An 18,969-nucleotide genomic window follows, 5' to 3' on the forward strand; every position below is an offset into this window, starting at 1 on the left:
AGAGGGTGACCCGGTATGACCATTTCTTGTCGGGCCGACAGAGGAGGGCGCAGCCGGTGTAAGCGCCGATCACTGTGTTATGATGGCCCGCCTAACTAGGGTGCGCCCGCCAGTCCACTAGGGTGCATTCGTGGATCCATAGATGACGCCCTACCCTAATTGTCGGGCAAAGGGTGTGTATGCATGTCTTGTCTGGCCAGAGCATTTAATACATCATCCGGTGTTTCCCGAACTTACGAAGTCGAACCCCGCTCGGAGTCGGCGCGAGTTGGGGAGGCGTCCAGTGTTCGGTGCTCGCTCGTTTGTGCTCTTGTGTCATCAGCCTAGCTGGCGGGCCAGTGGCTGGCTAATTCCCTATTAGGCCCATGAGGACCTATAATTCCCTCTTAGGCCCATGAGGACCTTTCTTTGGGTTACCCGTGGTATTTGGCTCCGTCAATTCTTAAAGTTCAAGAGAAGTGCAAATCGTCTTAAGAGAAACTCCATCGGACTCTCTAAACATCCCCTTATCATAAATTTGGAGGGTTAGACAAAAAAAAAAGTACTCCAGCAGACCCTTTATCTTGCGGAGGCATCTAAATCCCCTCCTCCACCCTCCGTTCCTAGGGTGTCTCTAAGGAGCTCTCCATTATAAGTTAGAATTGAGGATTATTGAAGCAAATTTAGAAGTGTTATAGAATAGAAGCAGCCCCTATTTAACATTCAGAGGATCCGATTTAGAGGTTATTGCTAAAGATGCTCTAACACCATTAGAGAAAATTAATTAGAAAAGTGCTCGACTACAGGAGTCCCACCTAGAGCCGTTTCATACACAACCGCAGCCTTGCTAAACTAGTACTTTTTTTTAGATGATGGGAAAAACGTCCCGGCCTTACCTTCAAGAGGCTACAGCCCACTCATTACATCAAACTGCAGCACCTTCATCTAATGTTTACAATAGTAAATAGGAGACACCACCAAAGTGCACATGAGAATTTATTAAGCAGGAATCCTATTGCTAAATCTCCATCTATGGTTGGCAAAAATTTGCATAACCGTTGTCTCTAGTCATCATCACACTTTTGTTGCAGCGACTACATCCGAAGCCAATGTATGGCCCTGAACAATACCCGCATATAAGTTTTCATCGGAGAATTGTCAAAAACAATATCATTTCTGCTCAACCATAGAGCCTAGCAAAGCGCAGAAACTCCACGTAACAATTGTGCTTTAGATTTACAGTAAAAGCGAAGTAGCCAATCATTATAGAATTTAGCAACACTCGTAGGTGGTACAAAGCCAAAAGTGAACTGTACCACTCTCCAAAGGAATTTTGCAAGACAATTAAAGAATAGGTGTTGGATAGTTTCATTATGTGAACAAAAAACATATTTCTTGCTACCATTCCAATTACGCTTAGCTAGATTATCTTTAGTTAGCACAACTCTATGCAAGTACCACATGAAAATCTTAATTTTAAGAGGAATCTTTGTCTTCCACAAAGTTCTATTCTACCTTACATGACCATTGCAAATTAAAGCACTATACATTGAATGGACAGAGAAAATTCCACTTTAGTGTAAACCCCATTTATATACATCTCCCCTCTCATTCAATCTTACTTGAGCTATCCTAGTGACTAAGTTATATCATGAAACCAAATTATTCCCTACCAAACCACATCGGAAAGAGATATTTAAAGGAATGGAGTTGAAAACCGTTGCAATAAAAATATGCTTCTTTCTTGCAATGTTATACAGAGAAGGATACTGTTGACTGAGAGTTAAATTGTCCAGCCATTTATCCTCCCAAAAACTGATATTCTCACTATTGTTTAGTTGGAAACTACCTAAGTTAAGGAACTTGTCTTTAACCTTCATTAAGCCCGACTACAAATGTGAGTCACCTGGTTTTTTTTGGACCTGCGCAATTGATTTATCCTTTATGTATTTCCTCTTTAGTAGATTTTGTCAAAGACCATCCTCATTGATTAGTTTAAATAACCACTTGCTCAGCAAACACTGGTTTTGAATGTCTAAGTTTTTTTATGTCCAAGCCCCCTTGATCTTTTGGTTAACACAGAATGCTCCTTTTAACTAGTCTGTACTTCTATTTGTGATTATCACTTTGCCAAAAGAAACGGGACATGTAATACTCCAATTTCTCAGGACTCGCCTTGGGACCTCAAAGAAAGAGAGTATAAATATCGCTAGGCTCGTTAAAACTGAGTTAGTCAACACCAATCTGCCCCCACATATAGGTGTTTTCCTTTCCAATTACTTAATTTCTTCTCAAACCGTATTAATATGGATCCTGGATAGATCATAGATCATGTACGCATTTTACTTTTTCGATTCCAAATTATAGACTAAATACATACTTCCTTCATTTTAAATTATAGATCGTTTGACTTTTTTTACTCCAAATTTGAGCACTTGTCTTATCAAAAAATTGCAAATATTACTTATTTTGTCGTGGCTTGTTTTATCAATACAAATTCTTCAAGAATAATTTAAATATGATTATATTTGCACAATATCTTTTAGTAAGACGAGTGATCAAATTTTAGATTAAAAAGTCAAACGACCTATAATTTGAGATGCATAATTTGAGATGCATAGCATAATACGCTATGCCTAGCTATGTCCAAATATATAGGAAAAATCTATGTATCCAAGAAAAAACAACGCATAATTTGAAACAAAGAGATTACGTCATTGTAGATATTTGCATGATCTGGCATGTTTTATTTTTTATTAAACTTTTTGTGCATGTTTGTAAGTGGGAAAAGGCCATTTTATTATCCTCACCGATATCCTCGTGCGGTCGTTTCTGCTCATAATTTTCGTTTTGACCTCTGTTTTTTTTCTTAAAGTCCGCAATCGATATAAGTGGTCTCGAACTTGAGACTGAGGAGTGGGCCCGCCCGAGCCTGGACCATCTCCTTTTTCCGCCAGCCTCATCACATCCATGGCGAAGCCCTCCCCTTGAACTGCAAATACCACAGCTGCTAGCCTGGCGGCCTGCTACCTCCAAGTCCAAGCCCCCCGCCTGATGTAGGGCTAATGGAGCGCGCACGCGGAGATGCCCTCGCGGCGGAGCGATCCGTCCAGGTTAGCCTTGCATCTCCGTTCCTGCTCCTGATTGGTCACGTTCTCTGCTCATTACGGTCCCGTGTGATTAGTGATGCTTTGGCCGCGTGTCCCATCGTGTGAATCGCGATGATGGTCCAGCAACCTGGATATGCATAGATGCGTGTTCGGTTGATTTCTTAGAGGAACTCCCGGAGGAGCGCTTTTATCAGAGTTTTGGTGCCCGGGACTAGGTAGATGGGATTAACGATTTCTCGTTGGTAATTTGGTGGCCGGCTGCTTCGTTAATGTTCCCGGCTCATATCGTTCCTTTAGCATATGGAAGTACACAAGAGGCGTCTCATTTACATGTCTTGGCTGCAGATTTAGGTCCTCAAAAAGCTGTTGGTAGGTTGTCCTGTTACGCATGAGCGATTGGACTGCACTACTGCACTTCAATGTGCAGTTTATGGTCGTTTTTTTTGTTAAGTGTTAGTGCAGAACGATAATACGAGATTTGCATTCAAACAGGGAGATGCAAGGCTACGTTGTTTTCTTTGCTTAAAGAGTATTAGTAGTTGGTAGTCTCCACTTTTCTGATAAACTATATACATCCACCAGTCTTTCACTCATGAAAAGTACTCCCTCTGCCCACAGATACAAATGATTTACGAGTTTGTCCTAAGTCAAACTAGTCTAAGTTTGACCAAGTGTGTAGAAAAGCTTGATTGCTTGTTTTGTAACTATGCTTTGAGATAAGATACGTGCATTCAGATTCAGAGAGTAGACGTGGTATATCATCTACAATATTGATTGAAGAAAGCAATGAGACTACAATCCTTGTGTACTTAACATTGGATTGTTCTGTCAAGCTGAGGGTCATGCATGTGAACATTTAACTACAAAGAAACTATTTTCATATTAACGTACCCTTGGCGACTACAATCAAGGTTCACAGCAGCTGCTTGGTTTACATCATAAGAGCTTTGGCGTTAGGCATATCAGTAATCAGTTAGTGAGTGATGTATCAAGTGATTTATACACAAATAGGATTTGCCAAATATTTCATCCTTTTGTTATTAGAGAATAAATAAGGCTAAAAATTTAATGTTGAAGTTCTATTATAAATATGATGGAATTAAACCCTCTAATAATTAAAGTACAATTCATCAATAGTTCATAATCAAATTTAACAAAAATACTGATAATTAGTTTCATAATTTTGGTCTAGATAGAACCTAAATGCTGCTTACTTTTTTTCTTTCAGGTAAAATAACGGTTGTATTCTGTCAGACTAAATATTAACTGATATGACCAATATGTCATGCTATTTACCAGTATCTACTACTCTGGTTTCTTGAAATGATATGATATATTGGTCTCATGCCTGTTGGGCATGTGTTGATACAACCTAGAGGGTTCGGGCCTTGGGGGCCTTGGGCTATTGGCATGTGCTGTAAAATATTGTAGGTATTTGTTTTACTCATCTCTAGATGATAAAAAATTTGTTTGCTTAAACTTCATCCTTTTATCTTTTTGTATTTTTAATACTCAATTGTCACCTCTTGATGTGCATTTAATTTCCTGATGCTTCCTTTGCCTAGATTCATAGTTACCGTAGATTGATCCATCCTGTCTCTGGATGGCCATAACCATTGCTAGCAGTACCCCTCTCTGCACGTGCTACATACTCCACCAAATTGCAGTGCATAGTGTGCTGTAGTGCTGCTATTTGTGTGGCCTATGCCTACTAGCTCTCTTTTCTGTAGTAAGCTAGCAACAGAAAGTGCTAAAGAATGTGTTGTGGTTTTCAAATTTGTTTAGCTGCTAGGTCTTTAATGGACCTGCTTGGTTGCTACATGCTACCCTGCATGTATCATGATATGGATGTGAAGATAGCACTGTAATCGTATTACCATCTCGCCCTATAAAAATGACCTGTGTAGAAACTTGGTTCTGGCAAATTGTTCATACTTTTGTTTGCATTTTTGTTTCCATTTGAGCTATTGGAGTACAATCTTGTCTTAATATGTTAGTATGCTATTCTTATATAAATCAATATGGTGCTGGTCCATTTCAGAATAGGAAGTACCTTGTATAGGTTGATATCTGATTGAATTAACCTAGTATTATTTTGTTTGGATATGCATCTGATGGTAGAAAGCTAGAAATCACAACTGCATAACTTGTAAGTTTTCTCAATGACTTGATGTATTATGAATAAAGATTGTTCATCCATTTGTATTTCTCCAGCACTGTTTTTCATTGGCCAGAATCATGTTTTTGTTGATTACCATTATTGCTTACAATATGGTCCTTGTTGTATGTGATTATGCAATAGTAAGCTTGGTGATTCATGTTTTGAAGCTTTGCATGTCTAAGATTCCCCCCCTTCTAATTCACTTCTTATCCAAAATAAGTTAAGTGTGCTATATTTTGCTTTTCTTCATATTGTAAACTATATAAACAAAATCATCTTGACACTGGGCAGTGTCCTCTGTACACATAGATTCCGCCTAACCAGGGCTTGTGCTAAGAGCCTAAGCATTTCTGTTTGTGGCATAAGCAGTACTTAAATTTGAGACTGAGTGAACATTTTGGGTAGTATATGTAGTATGGTGAACATTGTGAGTTTGAAGTTGAAGATCATTGTACGAAAATCATCTGTTATATTCAGTACCTTGTGCAGCTTTTTTTTTTATGCATTTCAGAAGTTATGCATTTGTATCCTTCCTGCTTATAATCAGCACAGGGTCATATTATATATCGAATGTGTTACCAACTAGTGTTGAACCTTATCGGCTGCATATATTTCATAATTAGAATTCACAAGACACACGTTTTTTATACCAATAGATACATGGCATGGAGTCTACTGTCTCTGAATGGATTACAAGCTGTGTTTGAGTGATTTTCAAGCAACATAATATGAAAAACTGGACTACAAAATGTTATGGTCATGCAGAAATTATTGCATCCAGAAGCATTGAAGTTTAGCTGGTAGGTCCTGTAATTCAACCCAAGATTCTAGGTTGCTGATCTCTTAGTTTTTGTCATCGTCACTGCAATTTAAATCTGATGCACTTTCAGTCAACTACCTCAACTCATGTGCTATGCTGAATCTATATTTGAATTTGAACAAGAACTCACCCCAGAGTTGGTGTTCCTGACTTCTCTGAATCCACATTCTGTGGCTGACTTAGCTCAAGATTAACTGCAACATCTTCATCCTCCAAATCCACAATTCCGTGTTTAATGGCAGTACCTGTCGGATGCTCATTAACTCCTTGTCCATACACCTGAGAAACGAGAAAGAAATGATATTATGTGATTCCATATACTGGTGTGTGGATAAAATGAGATGAAAAAAAAATCATATCTTGTATAAGCTTCATCTCTGTTTGGCAATATGTTGCTGGATGCATGCACCTTTTTCTTTAATTCGGTGTTCTCTTGATGAATACGGTTGAGTTTGTTGTATAGTTCGATGTTTTCCTTGTGTACAAGGCTCCCCTACAATCCAAAAAAAATTGTGTAGTCAAGTAAAATACAATAGAACAAATTAGTACTGCTAAGTAAGCTGTGCGAACAAACCTTTGTATTTAATTCTTGAATTTGATCAGTCATAAGTTGGTCCTGTAAAATAAACATTCAAAAGTAACCAAGCCATTAATGTTTGTATTCTGAAAGAACTATATGATCATGGTGATGTCTCCACAGATTGTGATGTAACCTTCTTCAGGCGAATATTTCTTAGGCTCATCTCCAGCGTATTCTCTAAGTTTTGTAAGTCTTTTACATCCAAGCCAGAAAGCTGTTGACCCATCAATTGCCTGCAGTGACATATTGTATGGCAGATCGTTTAGGCTTTTCTAAAAATTCGCACGATATCGTATAACTGTATTTCAAGATTTTTAAGAAAGCACTAAATAATTGTCTTTATTTTGAACTTCTTTCATTTTTATTATATTTAATACAAGTGAGTGCAATTTGTTACTCATTGAGTTTTCGAGAAAAAAAATAATTGTTGCTTGTGGACGTTTAGTGTAAGGATTCCTCAATTGCACTATGCTGAATTGGAATGAACAGATACAAACACTTTTGTGTGTGTGTGTGTGTGTGTGTGTGTGTGTGTGTGTGTGTGTGTGTGTGTGTGTGTGAGGATCCCAATTTAATCAAGTAAAGAAATAGAGCAGACTGTAGCTTATTGGTATATTAGAAAAGGTTGAGGAGCCATAGGAAATTGCAGCACATCTCAGTATGGATAATTTACCTAAATATGATATGACTTATTTGCTAACGAACACAAGTAGCAGATTGATAACTCCCTAGCTTGCCCTCACTAGAGGCTCTGAGCACCTAGGAACTATCTATCTGCCTAATCCCCTCCTATAGCCGCACATTGGCTTATAAAGAGAGTCCTAAGCATAACAACTTATCCCTAAAACTTAGCCAAGCCTAACAATCGGCTGAAACAAACTCCAACCACTTATTCTAATTATTTGTGGACACTGGCGCCTTCTTCCTGTGCTGGTATTTCTTGCCAAAGAAAGTGTCCACAACAAAATACCCATAAATTCAAACTTTGTTTTTGATGACCTAAGCTTCCTGAATTTAGCAGGATAGAGTAATCTCATAACGAGCTGATTATTTGTTTTGGTTAATTCCATGGTGGAGCATAAGATGAAAATTTGATACCCCCCCCTCCCAACCAATTGCTGTTTCCTCAGAATGGGTAAATTTGTTCAGTACTGATCACTACCATTATTATGCTAGAAATAGGAAGCAAAATGCAATGATACTCATTATGATTTGCAAGTATTGCAGGTTGGTTGAGGATCATACAGGTGATGCTCTTGCAAGTTATGCATTTGCTGCCTCAGGATTCCTGCCTCCCTTTGCCAAAGCTAGTAAGAGAGAGTTTTCAGTTAATATTGATGAAAAACTTGCAGCCATATGTTGTGTAGGAACTCAAGAAATAATAAATAATATGAAATCAGACGCCACAAGGATATGTAAATACAATATACAATGCATTGTTGTGAACTAGCAGTTCATATGAACATTCAGAACAGTACAGGTGCTGATGGGGTCTGCATTTTATCAGTTGCTGGCTTGGGCTCAGGGAGCCAAATGAATAGCATGGTCTGCATTCTGCATTCTTCTAAACTATTTTCTTTTTTTTGAGACTATTCTTGGTTATTATGGTTTCATGCTACTTGGAAACAAATCGAGAAGTGATGTCTTGGTGCTTCCAGGTTATTGTTGTTAGCACTTAAACCATGGTTGATTAGAACCACCTTTTTCCTGACTGCAATTGTCAATAGTTCAGAGTCAATACATGATGCTATGAAAGTTCTGGAGGATGAAGGTAGGATAGGGAGAAACATTTGTTTCGGTGCTTGTTACTTATGCCAGCAGAGTTAGTAGATATAGCTCATGATGCTTCATTTGCACCATTTTAATATTTCATAGCATTGAAGTCATCAACAGATCGATGATACAGTGATCAGGATCATCTGTCTGATCGATGATCTAATGGTTACTAAGAGCAGACACGGTTGCTGAGCATTCAAGTTTCTTCTGCTTATTATTTATGAATCAGTTATGCTAAGGGATGCTATTTTTGCTAATGCATGGTGCTCTATTTGTCAGAAATCAAGTATCAACTGCATACTGCCTATGCGCTATTGTTTATCTGGAAGCTCATTTGTGTTCCTCAGATTTTAGTTCGTAAAGCGGATGATTCCACTTCCCTTTGAGATAATCAAAACCGTACCCTGTCAGCTCATTCCATTTCAACCTGTGGATTGTAATACAAGTTTGTACTGCATCCTGTTTGATTTTACCTTCCCAGAGAAAGGGGTCTACATTCTTTTGATTACTTGGCAATGTGTTGGACTTCGTGTTATTAAGCAATGTGTTTGTAGCCAGAAAGCCACTTCCCTAGTCTGATTACCCTGTTAGCGCAGAAATTTCAGGGTGCCTAAAGTACAGGTTTTATTATTGTGTACTGGTAAGTTATTAGAATGCCATTGTGAGAATAAAACTGGTTAGCATTTTAAAATATTATCTCTTCTGCTTCTCATGTATACAAAATTCATCCAAATAGCTCATGTACATAAATGGACTTTTACATATTTATATGTTAACTTTATTGATGGCGTATTGTAGAGTGATATGGATTGTGTGAATAGTACCTTTGCCTCCGCAGTCGCGCTCATGATGACATGGTGATCTTCTGCCTCATGGTATCTTTCAATCACAGATTTCATGCTGCCGGATAGGAGTTCATTAGAATGTTTACACGATAACATAGACGGTCATACATACTATATGGTGTCAAAAGTACGATAAAAAATACTGCTATATTGTGTACCCCCGTCAGTTCTCGTATATACAGGACAAGCGAATTAGTTCATTTTGTACTACTTCGCTTGTCCTAAACGACATATATTTCAGGACGAAGGTAGTATATATGCTTAAGATTTGACATCTAGCCCTCTAATTTGGTTCCGGTGATTAATGACATTATGATCTTCGTGTGTTTTGTATCGGCAACTAATAATTACATCACAATGACGAACTTATTTGATATTCTTGGCCCCCATTGAAGTCGACAGACACTGTTAAGTAGTTTCAGTCTTCATTTTGCTTTGGTTATACTACTATAAAGGGGGCATAGATAACTTGAACTTACATATGGTGAAATCTATAATGCTAGCTAGGTAGCTCAAATGAAGCCCTAAATATTTGAAGCCAGAACACGAGTCTATTAATTTGTAACATTTAATTGTAGTGGACTTTAAGTGCCCACATGCATAGGAAGCCGAAGCTCCATTGGGCTCACCAGACGACGTCGCACGCTTCATCGGGGTTAGTTTCTGTACGCTCTATTGATTATGGCTAGGTAGAATACCCAAACCTCGAACCGAGCCCGAACCTAAAAATTTCAAACACAAATTTGAGTTTCAACCTACGGTACACAAACTACCCGAAAAATCTGATCAATAGGCCAACCCAAACATTTTCAATCAGCCCAGTCCAGCCCACTAAACCTTCCCCGTAGTTCCCACCCCAGTAACCCTAGCCCCCCCCCCCCCCCCCCCCCCCGCCCACGTAGAGGCGCCGCGCAGAGCGACGCTCAGGCGCCCACCAAAAGTGTTTGAGTTAGTGTGCTGACAACTCGTACAGAAAGTTCCAGCGTCTAGTTTTTGTTAGAATTATATTTAGAATTTGATCTTCACAATTAAGAAAATTAATAGAATTAACGACATATTTACCATCTAAACATAATGGGCCATTATTATTACTTTCCAAACTAAGAGCAAGGCTCCACACCTACAGCGCTATAAATCAAAGGGGGTGTCTAGCTCATTTCCACACCCAAACCCTAAATATGATTAGCCACCCTAAATCCAATTACTAATAGCACTGGAGGGGAGCAGAAGCTCTTGCCCTCATTTGGACAGAGCCGCTACGCCGCCATTACATCTATTGCTACTGCATCAGCTCAGAGAGCTCCGTGGCTCCAGCAAACAAAGGTATAATTATTACCCACCTAATTCCATATTAGTAGATTAATTCATAAGTAAAATTTATGGATTTTGTGTTAATTATGTCCTCAGTAGATCCTATAGTTTTTGTGTTGGGGCTATAAATACTACTTCTCCTATTTCATTTGTGATCTCGTGCAACCTAGTTGTGTTCATAGCTATTTAGTTAGGACTAGAACAAGATTTTGCAGTAGAAGTGATTTTCAAGTCCGATGATTGAAGACTAAAAACATCATTAATTCTTAGGGATAGTAAATGTCCATCAGCAATCTCTTTGGCTTGTGTGTTGGGACTCAAGTTCTTTTCATGTCAGTCTTGGTGATCTGCATCATCTACATAGCTTGGTGGTGTTGGTTTTTGGTGAGCTTCCAAGAACATACTTTGTACAATACCCTAGAAGTATTGGTCTCTTTTTAAATCCACTAAACCAGAGTGGGGAATGGAATATCATTAGATAGAACTTCATCCTGGATCAATGGAAGAGATATCCTTGCAAGAATACTGATTCTTCGATGATACATTGGGATAAATAAAGTGAATTTGGCTAAGCCATATATAGGTCAATTTTCCACGAAGCCTTTTGGAAACCCAACTTACCCCATCTTGGTCTCCGTCATGTTGTTGGTGGATGGAGGTTGAAATCCCTAGTGCAACCATAAAACTACAATTTTGATTTTGGTCACGTTTGACATTAGAGGTTGTAAAGAAATTTCCTGTGCCTGCTATGATCCCGTTTGGATTTTAGGGCTAAACTTTATCCCTCTTATTTGGATGTCAAGTAGAAGGGATTAATAAGCATATATTAACTGTGGACTGATGATAAAGATAATATCTAGTTGGTGTTTAGAACCTACTTGTCCTTAATAACTCATGATTAGTCCATTAACACACTAAGGTTGAACCTTAGCCCTCCTATTTTAGTCCATCCAATGCAATTAGCACGAGAGCTCAGTACTAGAGCCTATGTGTTTTATACCAAAAATATGTTAGAAGAAACAATAAATGGATTGCCAATTGCATTCAATATTTGATAGAATTTTCCCACTTCTGTTTCTCTTTGCCTAGAATATATTTGAACCCACTCAATGCTAACTTGCTAAGTCCTTGGAAAGTAACTCACGATAGCCTTGGAGATTTCAGTGTACCTGGTTTCGGTGCAGTCGTATAGTTTATATAGTTTAGGTTAATTGGTTTGTACCATTATAACTTTACTGTATATGAAGTGTTCCATTACTTCTCGAGAAATCATGCCGGTGTTATTACAATTTCACACTTGTTCAAAACATGCCATTACGTACCATTTCAACATGTTTATGAAAAATTTTGGACCAAAATACCCTCGTCTTCCACTTCCCACCGCTATCTCATCCCCCCCCATCCTGGCTGAGGTACGCCGGCTTGTCCCTTCTTCCCTCCCTGCTGCAGCACATCGTCGCGCCCTCCCCTCCCCTTCTTCGCCCCCTGCAGTGCCGCCCCCTCTCCTCTCTTTGTTCCCTCTCTATAGGGCCGCGACGTCCTCGCACTAGACTACGAGGCCCCGGCGGCGCCACCATTGGCGCCGGCAGGGGTTGTGCCCGCTGAGCGAGACGCCCTTGCAGTGCTGGTGCCGTAGCAGCTGGCGCCGGATCGGAGCTGGTGGTGGTGGTCGTCGTCGATGCTGAGGAGATGGAGGAGGAGAGGACCAGGAGGGATGAAGCTGCCGAGCTGATGCGGATCGCCAGTGTCAAGCGTGTGTTGCACAGTAAGTCCAGTGGTGGCCCGCGCAGTACCTGTGCTCACACGCCGCCGCCGCCGAGTCCTCGAAGCGGTACACGCTGCAGTTACCCGAGCACGTGCTCCGGGAGGTTGCGGCGGGCAACCTCCGGCGGTCGGCGATCGTCCAAACGGGCCGGTGATAGGAGCGCACGGTGCAGCTTCCTCAGCGCCCGTGCCGGGATGAGCGTCTGGCTTGGCAGCTCCGGCCGGTGGCCGATGCTGGCGTGCACCTTCTTCTCAGGCAAGATAGGGGCGGGAGGTTGAAGATAAGGGTATTTTGGTCCAAAATATTTCATAAATACATCAAAAGGGTGCACAATGACATATTTCGAACAAATGTCAAAATGTAATTGCACTGGCATAGTTTTTCAAGAAATAATGCCGCGCTTCAAATATGGTAGAGTTATAATGGCACAATCCAACTAACCCTATAGTGTATGGGCTGTGGATAGAATCTTTCCATATTGATTTAGCAGCCAAATCAAAAGCATTTGCATGATTACGTTGATATAATCGCATGAGGGTTTAATCATAAATGAGTCCGATGTGTAATCATTTTGTGTTGGCACTAAACGGACAAAATAATTTAGAATAGGAAACTTTCAAGTTTGGACTATTCAAAGTTAAGAGTAATTGGAAAAGTCCGATTTACACCCTCGAACTAATGCAAAAGTCTGATTTTCAACCTGCAACTATAAAACTAGATGATAGAGGCCACCCAACCATCGAAACCGGACAAATTTAGCTCTTGGTGGTTTTTTATTTTTTAGAATAAATTAAAAAAATTCTAATTAGATCTAAAAGATCAAAACTTATTCTTTTTAAATCAGGAAATATGAAACTAGTACCAAATTTTTTCTAAAAATATAACCTATCTATTGTTGCTCTTTCTTAATATTAGTTATTCAAAAAATAATAGGAATAACTACGAGCAACCAAATATTATGAACATAAAAAATAGGGTCTGAATAACTGATAATGTATCGTGCCAATAGAAAAAAGGTTACATTTGTAGAAAACTTTTGATAACCATTTTGTTTTTTATTTAAAAAAATTACTTATGAGTTGTTTAGTTTGAATTTGAATATTTTTCATTCACAAAATAGAAAACCACATTTGAAACCACCTAAGGGGTCAAATTTGCCCGGTTTCATCAGTTCGAGGGTTTAAGGTTGAAGATCAGACTTTTATGATTGTTCGAGGGTGTAAATTGGATTTTTTTTAAAAAAAGAATGTAGCACAAAAGTCTGATAAATCGCAAATTGATAGGAAAATACTACAATTTGCAGAAACTTCATCCTCTTGTAACTTAATTTGTTTTCAAATTTAGAATTTTAAAAATGATACGACACCCCGCATGGCAACATCATCACCATCAGTATTATTATTTTGCATAGTTCTTCCTGATGCTAATAAAACAGTGCTGACACATATGGCTTACATTTCTACATTCCAAGGCACAAAAAAATACTAACTACACGACCAACTTGGTACGAAGTATCAACTCTCCACTCTATCTTCTTCAAAACAGCATGCTCTCTCTCTCTCTCTCTCTCTCTCTCTCTCGTAATCAAACCCTAACTATCAGTAGTACTGCAATATTTTTTTTGAATCGTTAGTAGTGCAATATATATAAGTCTGATCTGTATAATAAGTTAGTAGATCTAGTAACCAGACATCAAGTAAGCAAGCAAAGGCAGACCAAAATGCACGGTACCTGGTGTTGGTGAAGTCATAGAGGCGGCCGGTGCTGGAGAAGACGATGAGTCCGACCTCCGCGTCGCAAAGGATGGCGAGCTCCTTGGCCTTCTTGAACAGCCCGCTCCGGCGCTTCGAGAACGTCACCTGCCGGCTAGTCGTGTTTTCGATCCTCTCGATCACTGTCTTCCCTCTCCCCATCTCCTCCACAGCACGCGTGCGCAGAGAGAGAGAGAGAGAGAGAGAGAGAGAGAGAGAGAGAGAGAGAGAGAGAGAGAGAGAGAGAGAGAGAGAGAGAGACGACCTCTGGATCGGACCTGCAGGCTTGCTGAAACTTAAGGTGAATACACCACTACTGCAACTCCTCTCCTCCGTGACTCCGTCTATCTAATCGGGAAGGAGAAGCCTAATCTGGCCTCCCTATCCCTCTCTTTCTCCGATCCTTGAGGTGCCTCCTTGAGGAAAGCTATCCCAATCGCCTTTAGTTAGAGATTTGGTTGCCTCCTTGAGGTGCTTGTTGCTTTAAGAAAGCATTCTCGGACTATCTGGGAAAACGCATATATACAAGTACAAGCCGCGTTTGGTTTGGTTTGCTTTCGTCTAGCTCGTCCAGATTGTTTATTTGCCCCTCATTAAGTGATATAAACAAATCCACACCACTTGCCACTCTTGTCGTATCACCGCCTAGCGCGTGTGCATGGATGCCCACCATCCATAGATTCCTTAGGCGAATTTTAGTGGGAGTGTCATAGACATTAAATTTGCTAACATGTACTAATAATATGAGGAAAGAGAAGAGAGGAGTGTCATAAAATGTAAGAGGAGTGTCATCATCATGACACTCTACTGACACAGTTCTTAAGATTCCAGTGTAGGTAACTGTGTCGATGACACTCCCAGTCACGGTTCACGGTTATCTAGTTCTCAGCCTAGGTAATTGTGTCCATAAAACTCCCACTGAGACTAGCCTGGTGGACAACCATCTAGCACGGTTAATTCAGCGCTCGCTCCCGGTATTCCTATTGGACAACCAGCTAAATGCGGCTTCTTTTCTCACTTTTTGTTGTTTTGGAAATACATGTCACAACCACTGCATGCTGCTTCCTATGTTTTTTTTTTGTTTCTGAGATCTGCTAGCTACTAAAGGTTTTGTAGTTTGCTTCTTTTTTCGGCAAAGTGTATGTGCGAAATATATATTTCCGAATAGTGGAAGTAGAGAAGAAAAAGAAAACGATTGAAAATCACATATCATTGGAGCGCGCTATTATTTATTACCCTACGTGGAGCATGGACCACTCATATATTGGCTAAGCTTTGCCATGAGATAGCTGCAGCTGCGTCCAAGTAGGAAAGCAGTAAGGAAAATTAATTCATAACAAGGACAAAGTTTAAAACTTATGCTGAGACCGATGCTATCCGTTCCTTTAAAAAAAAAAAATACAAAAATCGCATGGAAGCATCTCCAGAGACATGAGCACCAATTTTTATTTTCCAATGGCCGGCCTTGAGCTGAGCGATGCAACCAAGCTGGCGTACGACCATTTTATAATTTCCCGTGACTACTAATCACCAATCCAAGGTCAACACAACGGTAACCATATTCATAGTACTACACATATAAATAACAAGCATTCACTAAATGAGATCTCGAATGTGAATTTGCTAGAACTACCACAAGTTGCACATGCAAAACTCACTTCTAGCATTAGAAAAATTACAAAGATATGCTAATAGATGTTGTTCATATGCACCCAATTTTTGCAGGAAATTACAGTCCTCTTGAATTGTGTTTTGCGGTGGAAGGAGTATTAAAATTGTAATAAGAATTGTGTTTTGCGGTGGAAGGAGTATTAAAATTGTAATAAGGCAATTTTGTAAAAATATTATTGTTAGTACTGAAGTTAAAATGCTGACATGAAAATGGAAAAAATAAACTTGACTTTTTTAGATTAACATGTTCAGACTACCAATGTATGGATCCTTACTTTTAAGGTTGTTTGAGCCCATTTGGCAGGGCTCCAAAACCGGCTCTAGTTAGAGCCCTGCCAAACGGTGCCAAACTTACCAGCTCCAGGTCTGGAGCCGCAGGTGAAGGCCCTCGCGGCTTCCACTAGCGAGCTGGAGCCACAAAAGGAGGCTCCGAGTGGCTGGGCAGGATCCCCTTGTTCACCTTTACCCTTTAAACTTCAGAGTATTTACATCCATTTTGTATTTGTTGGAGGCGATAATTTGATCAATGGGTCTAGCACTTTTATGAGCTAACCAAAATTTCTATTTATTTATTTATTTATTTTGTTTTCACATGACTTCAAATTTAAAATCAATAAATACATAACATTCGGCAGCACAAACACATCAAATAGCTAAGGACATATCGGACATTTGACCTCTCCAATTCATTCATGAAAATAATTAAAGTAGAGCCATTTTGCCAAATATTTTTTAAAAATGGCTTAAGCTCCACCAGAAAAGCTCCACCAGAGGAGCTGGAGCCGGAGCCTCGGCAAACAGGCCCTTTGAAGTCATATACCCGTTTCTTCTTTCCGCCTTTTTTGAGGGAAGATCTTATTTTCCCATTTTCTAAATAAATTATGTATATATGTAATTATTAAATACTAAACTCTATGCGCAAGGGAGATGGCTTCACTACAGGCTTGGGTCACGGCCTTAAGCTTTGGGTTACTTAATTGTTTTTTGTGGTACGATGGCAAAAAAAAAATTCAAATTCAAAAGAATTAAGGTGTGTGAACTAGAAAAACAATAAATTTCGTTTCAAAAGAGGGAAAAATATTTATGTGATATTTTATAACTTGGTTATTTGTCTTTTGTGAAAACAATGGATTCGTCTAATAATCCCCTATGCTGGTTACTTAGATGTCCTGATCAGTAGATTAATTATGTAATTTCTGCATGCACCCCGCTCGAGGTGAGTCTATTATGTTGCCACAAGCGACATAGATTGTTTGCTTACATCTGTGCATTTTACCGGCAGCTAAAGAGCAAAGAGATTCATGCATGCATGCCAAGAACAACGGTGATGATGTCACCCACGCGCAGCGCTGGCAGATTTGAAATAAAAAGATATAATTATTAAACTGAGCATCCAATTTAAATTTAAGTTGCGTCATTAATTTTCTTATGACAACTTCAAAACAAAACCACACTTGTCTATGTTTGCACGATATTTTTTAAACATTTCTCAATACTAAATTATTAATTTCAGCTACTTGGAACAACAGTTTTAGCAACACAAAGAAATAATTATTTTCTACAAATAAGAAAATAAACATGATGAATAAATAGTGATGTACAAGAATAAAATATTAAACATCACAAATATTTGAATTGTATCTAATAAATAATAGAAAATGCATATCACGAACAAATTAGTTAACATCACCGAACAATTTAGTCTACAAAGAGAACAAATAAATTTGCACACCGAACACATTAGTTACATAGAGATAAATAATTTTACATGAAAAATAAATGTTTATACATCGCAAAAAATATATCTGTATAAGCATATATACATGTGCCAAACAAATAGTATATAAAAGAAATAAATTATTTCACACTCTCTGTATCTTTCGTTATTGCTAGAAGTAGAGATTTTGATAGAAAAATATCCTCCAACAGCTTCTCTAAGTGGTTATCCAAATGTAGTCATCTTCCATTCTTCATTTCTAGCTGGCCAAAGATAGATAATGAAAATAGCTTTCTAGAGTCTACTTAAGATATAGAAAAACTGTTAGAGAGTGAAAACATATAGAGAACGATTTTTATGTAAAAGGCTCTCCAAATGATAATTTAGAGAGTAAAATATAAAAAGACTCTTGGAGATACTCTAAAGATAAAAAAAAACTTCGGCCAGGTCATGACTATTGACTAGATGCTATAAATGTCATCAGATGAGATGCGCAAAAAAAATGCTTCAACGAGGTCGCTTGCTCGAGATCTCCATCCCCAGATAAGAAAAAAGATAGAAAATAAAATAAAAAATATATTCTTTTTACCGATGAGATCTCACATGCACGGCTTCCTGTTGATCCAACCAGACTCGTCACTTGCCCTGTGCAGGCTGCAATGCAGGGGCGGAACTAGAAATGGCTTTCACCCCGGGCTGGGCCCGTGGGTATGTGCTGGATTACCTGAATTTGAGTGAAATTCTAGTAGTTTAGCTGTAGAACATGTATCAACTTATTTGACATAAATTTTGCTGACTCCGTAAGCACGGGACCTGGATCCGCTCCTGGGTACAATGAAATCCCCCCCCCCCCCCCCCACCACACACACCCCACCTAGCATGCGGAGTAAATGCTTCAGACGCGTGATGTGTCGTTAGTCCATACATGAGCTGCCTCAAAACTCATTTGAGCACTGGTGGAAAAACGCACATTCGTCCGCGGCCGTTAGTACCGGACACGGCTTTGGCCGGTACTAACGTGCAAATTTAGTACCGGGCTAAAAGAACAGTGGCCTTGGAAGCCTATTAGTACCGGCTGGTGGCTCCAGCCGGTACTAAAGTGCGCCACCGGCAGGCTCTGACATCCGCTACCGACAGGCTAGTGACAGTTTAGTACCGGCTGGAGCCACCAGCCGGTACTAAACTGCCGCGAAGAAATTTAGTACCGGCTGGTGGCTCCAGCTGATACTAAATGTGGTGCGTTAGTACCGGCTGGAGCCACCAGTCGGTACTAATGCGCCCACTATAAATTGGCACCCTTCTTCCTCCCGAGCCCGAGCCAGTGCCATTTCACCAGAGAAGCTCGAGCTCGGGGTTGTTCTTACCTTAGAGAGTTGCCGCCATTTGTTCTAGTTTTAGTGAGTGTTCTAGTTATCCAAGTACGCCAAAGGTTTGCAACTTCATCCTCTCTTCATTGATAGTCTTTATTCTTTGTTTTATTCTC

General features: G+C 39.5%; 1 protein-coding gene and 1 long non-coding RNA gene across 3 annotated transcripts; one reads left to right on the forward strand and one right to left on the reverse strand.

The window, feature by feature from the left end:
- Window positions 1-2,864: 2,864 nt before the first annotated feature.
- On the forward strand, window positions 2,865-9,122 carry LOC120712426. 2 transcript variants are annotated; one of them, XR_005690876.1, is made up of 2 exons: window positions 2,865-3,092; window positions 4,318-9,122. It is a non-coding gene; the product is annotated as an uncharacterized LOC120712426 (long non-coding RNA). The 2 variants fall into 2 exon arrangements; XR_005690875.1 differs by having other exon boundaries at window positions 2,875-3,092; window positions 7,878-9,122.
- On the reverse strand, window positions 9,120-14,573 carry LOC120713445 (MADS-box transcription factor 23-like). Its single transcript, XM_039999407.1, has 3 exons — window positions 14,079-14,573; window positions 9,251-9,326; window positions 9,120-9,131 (listed from the first exon to the last, which is right to left on the reverse strand). The coding sequence occupies exons 1-3, from the start codon at window positions 14,258-14,260 to the stop codon at window positions 9,120-9,122; spliced, it is 270 nt and encodes an 89-aa protein (XP_039855341.1). The 5' UTR covers window positions 14,261-14,573.
- Window positions 14,574-18,969: the final 4,396 nt, after the last annotated feature.

The sequence above is a fragment of the Panicum virgatum genome, chromosome 6K, assembly GCF_016808335.1.
Source record: "Panicum virgatum strain AP13 chromosome 6K, P.virgatum_v5, whole genome shotgun sequence".
In the NCBI taxonomy this organism is placed as follows: Eukaryota; Viridiplantae; Streptophyta; class Magnoliopsida; order Poales; family Poaceae; genus Panicum; species Panicum virgatum.

Coding starts and splice junctions, on each gene's coding strand:
- LOC120713445 (XM_039999407.1), bottom strand. CDS start 14,260: ATGGGGAGAGGGAAGACAGTGATCGAGAGGATCGAAAACACGACTAGC. Junction 9,327..14,078: donor TATGACTTCACCAACACCAG/GTACCGTGCATT, acceptor CCTATCCGGCAG/CATGAAATCTGTGATTGAAA.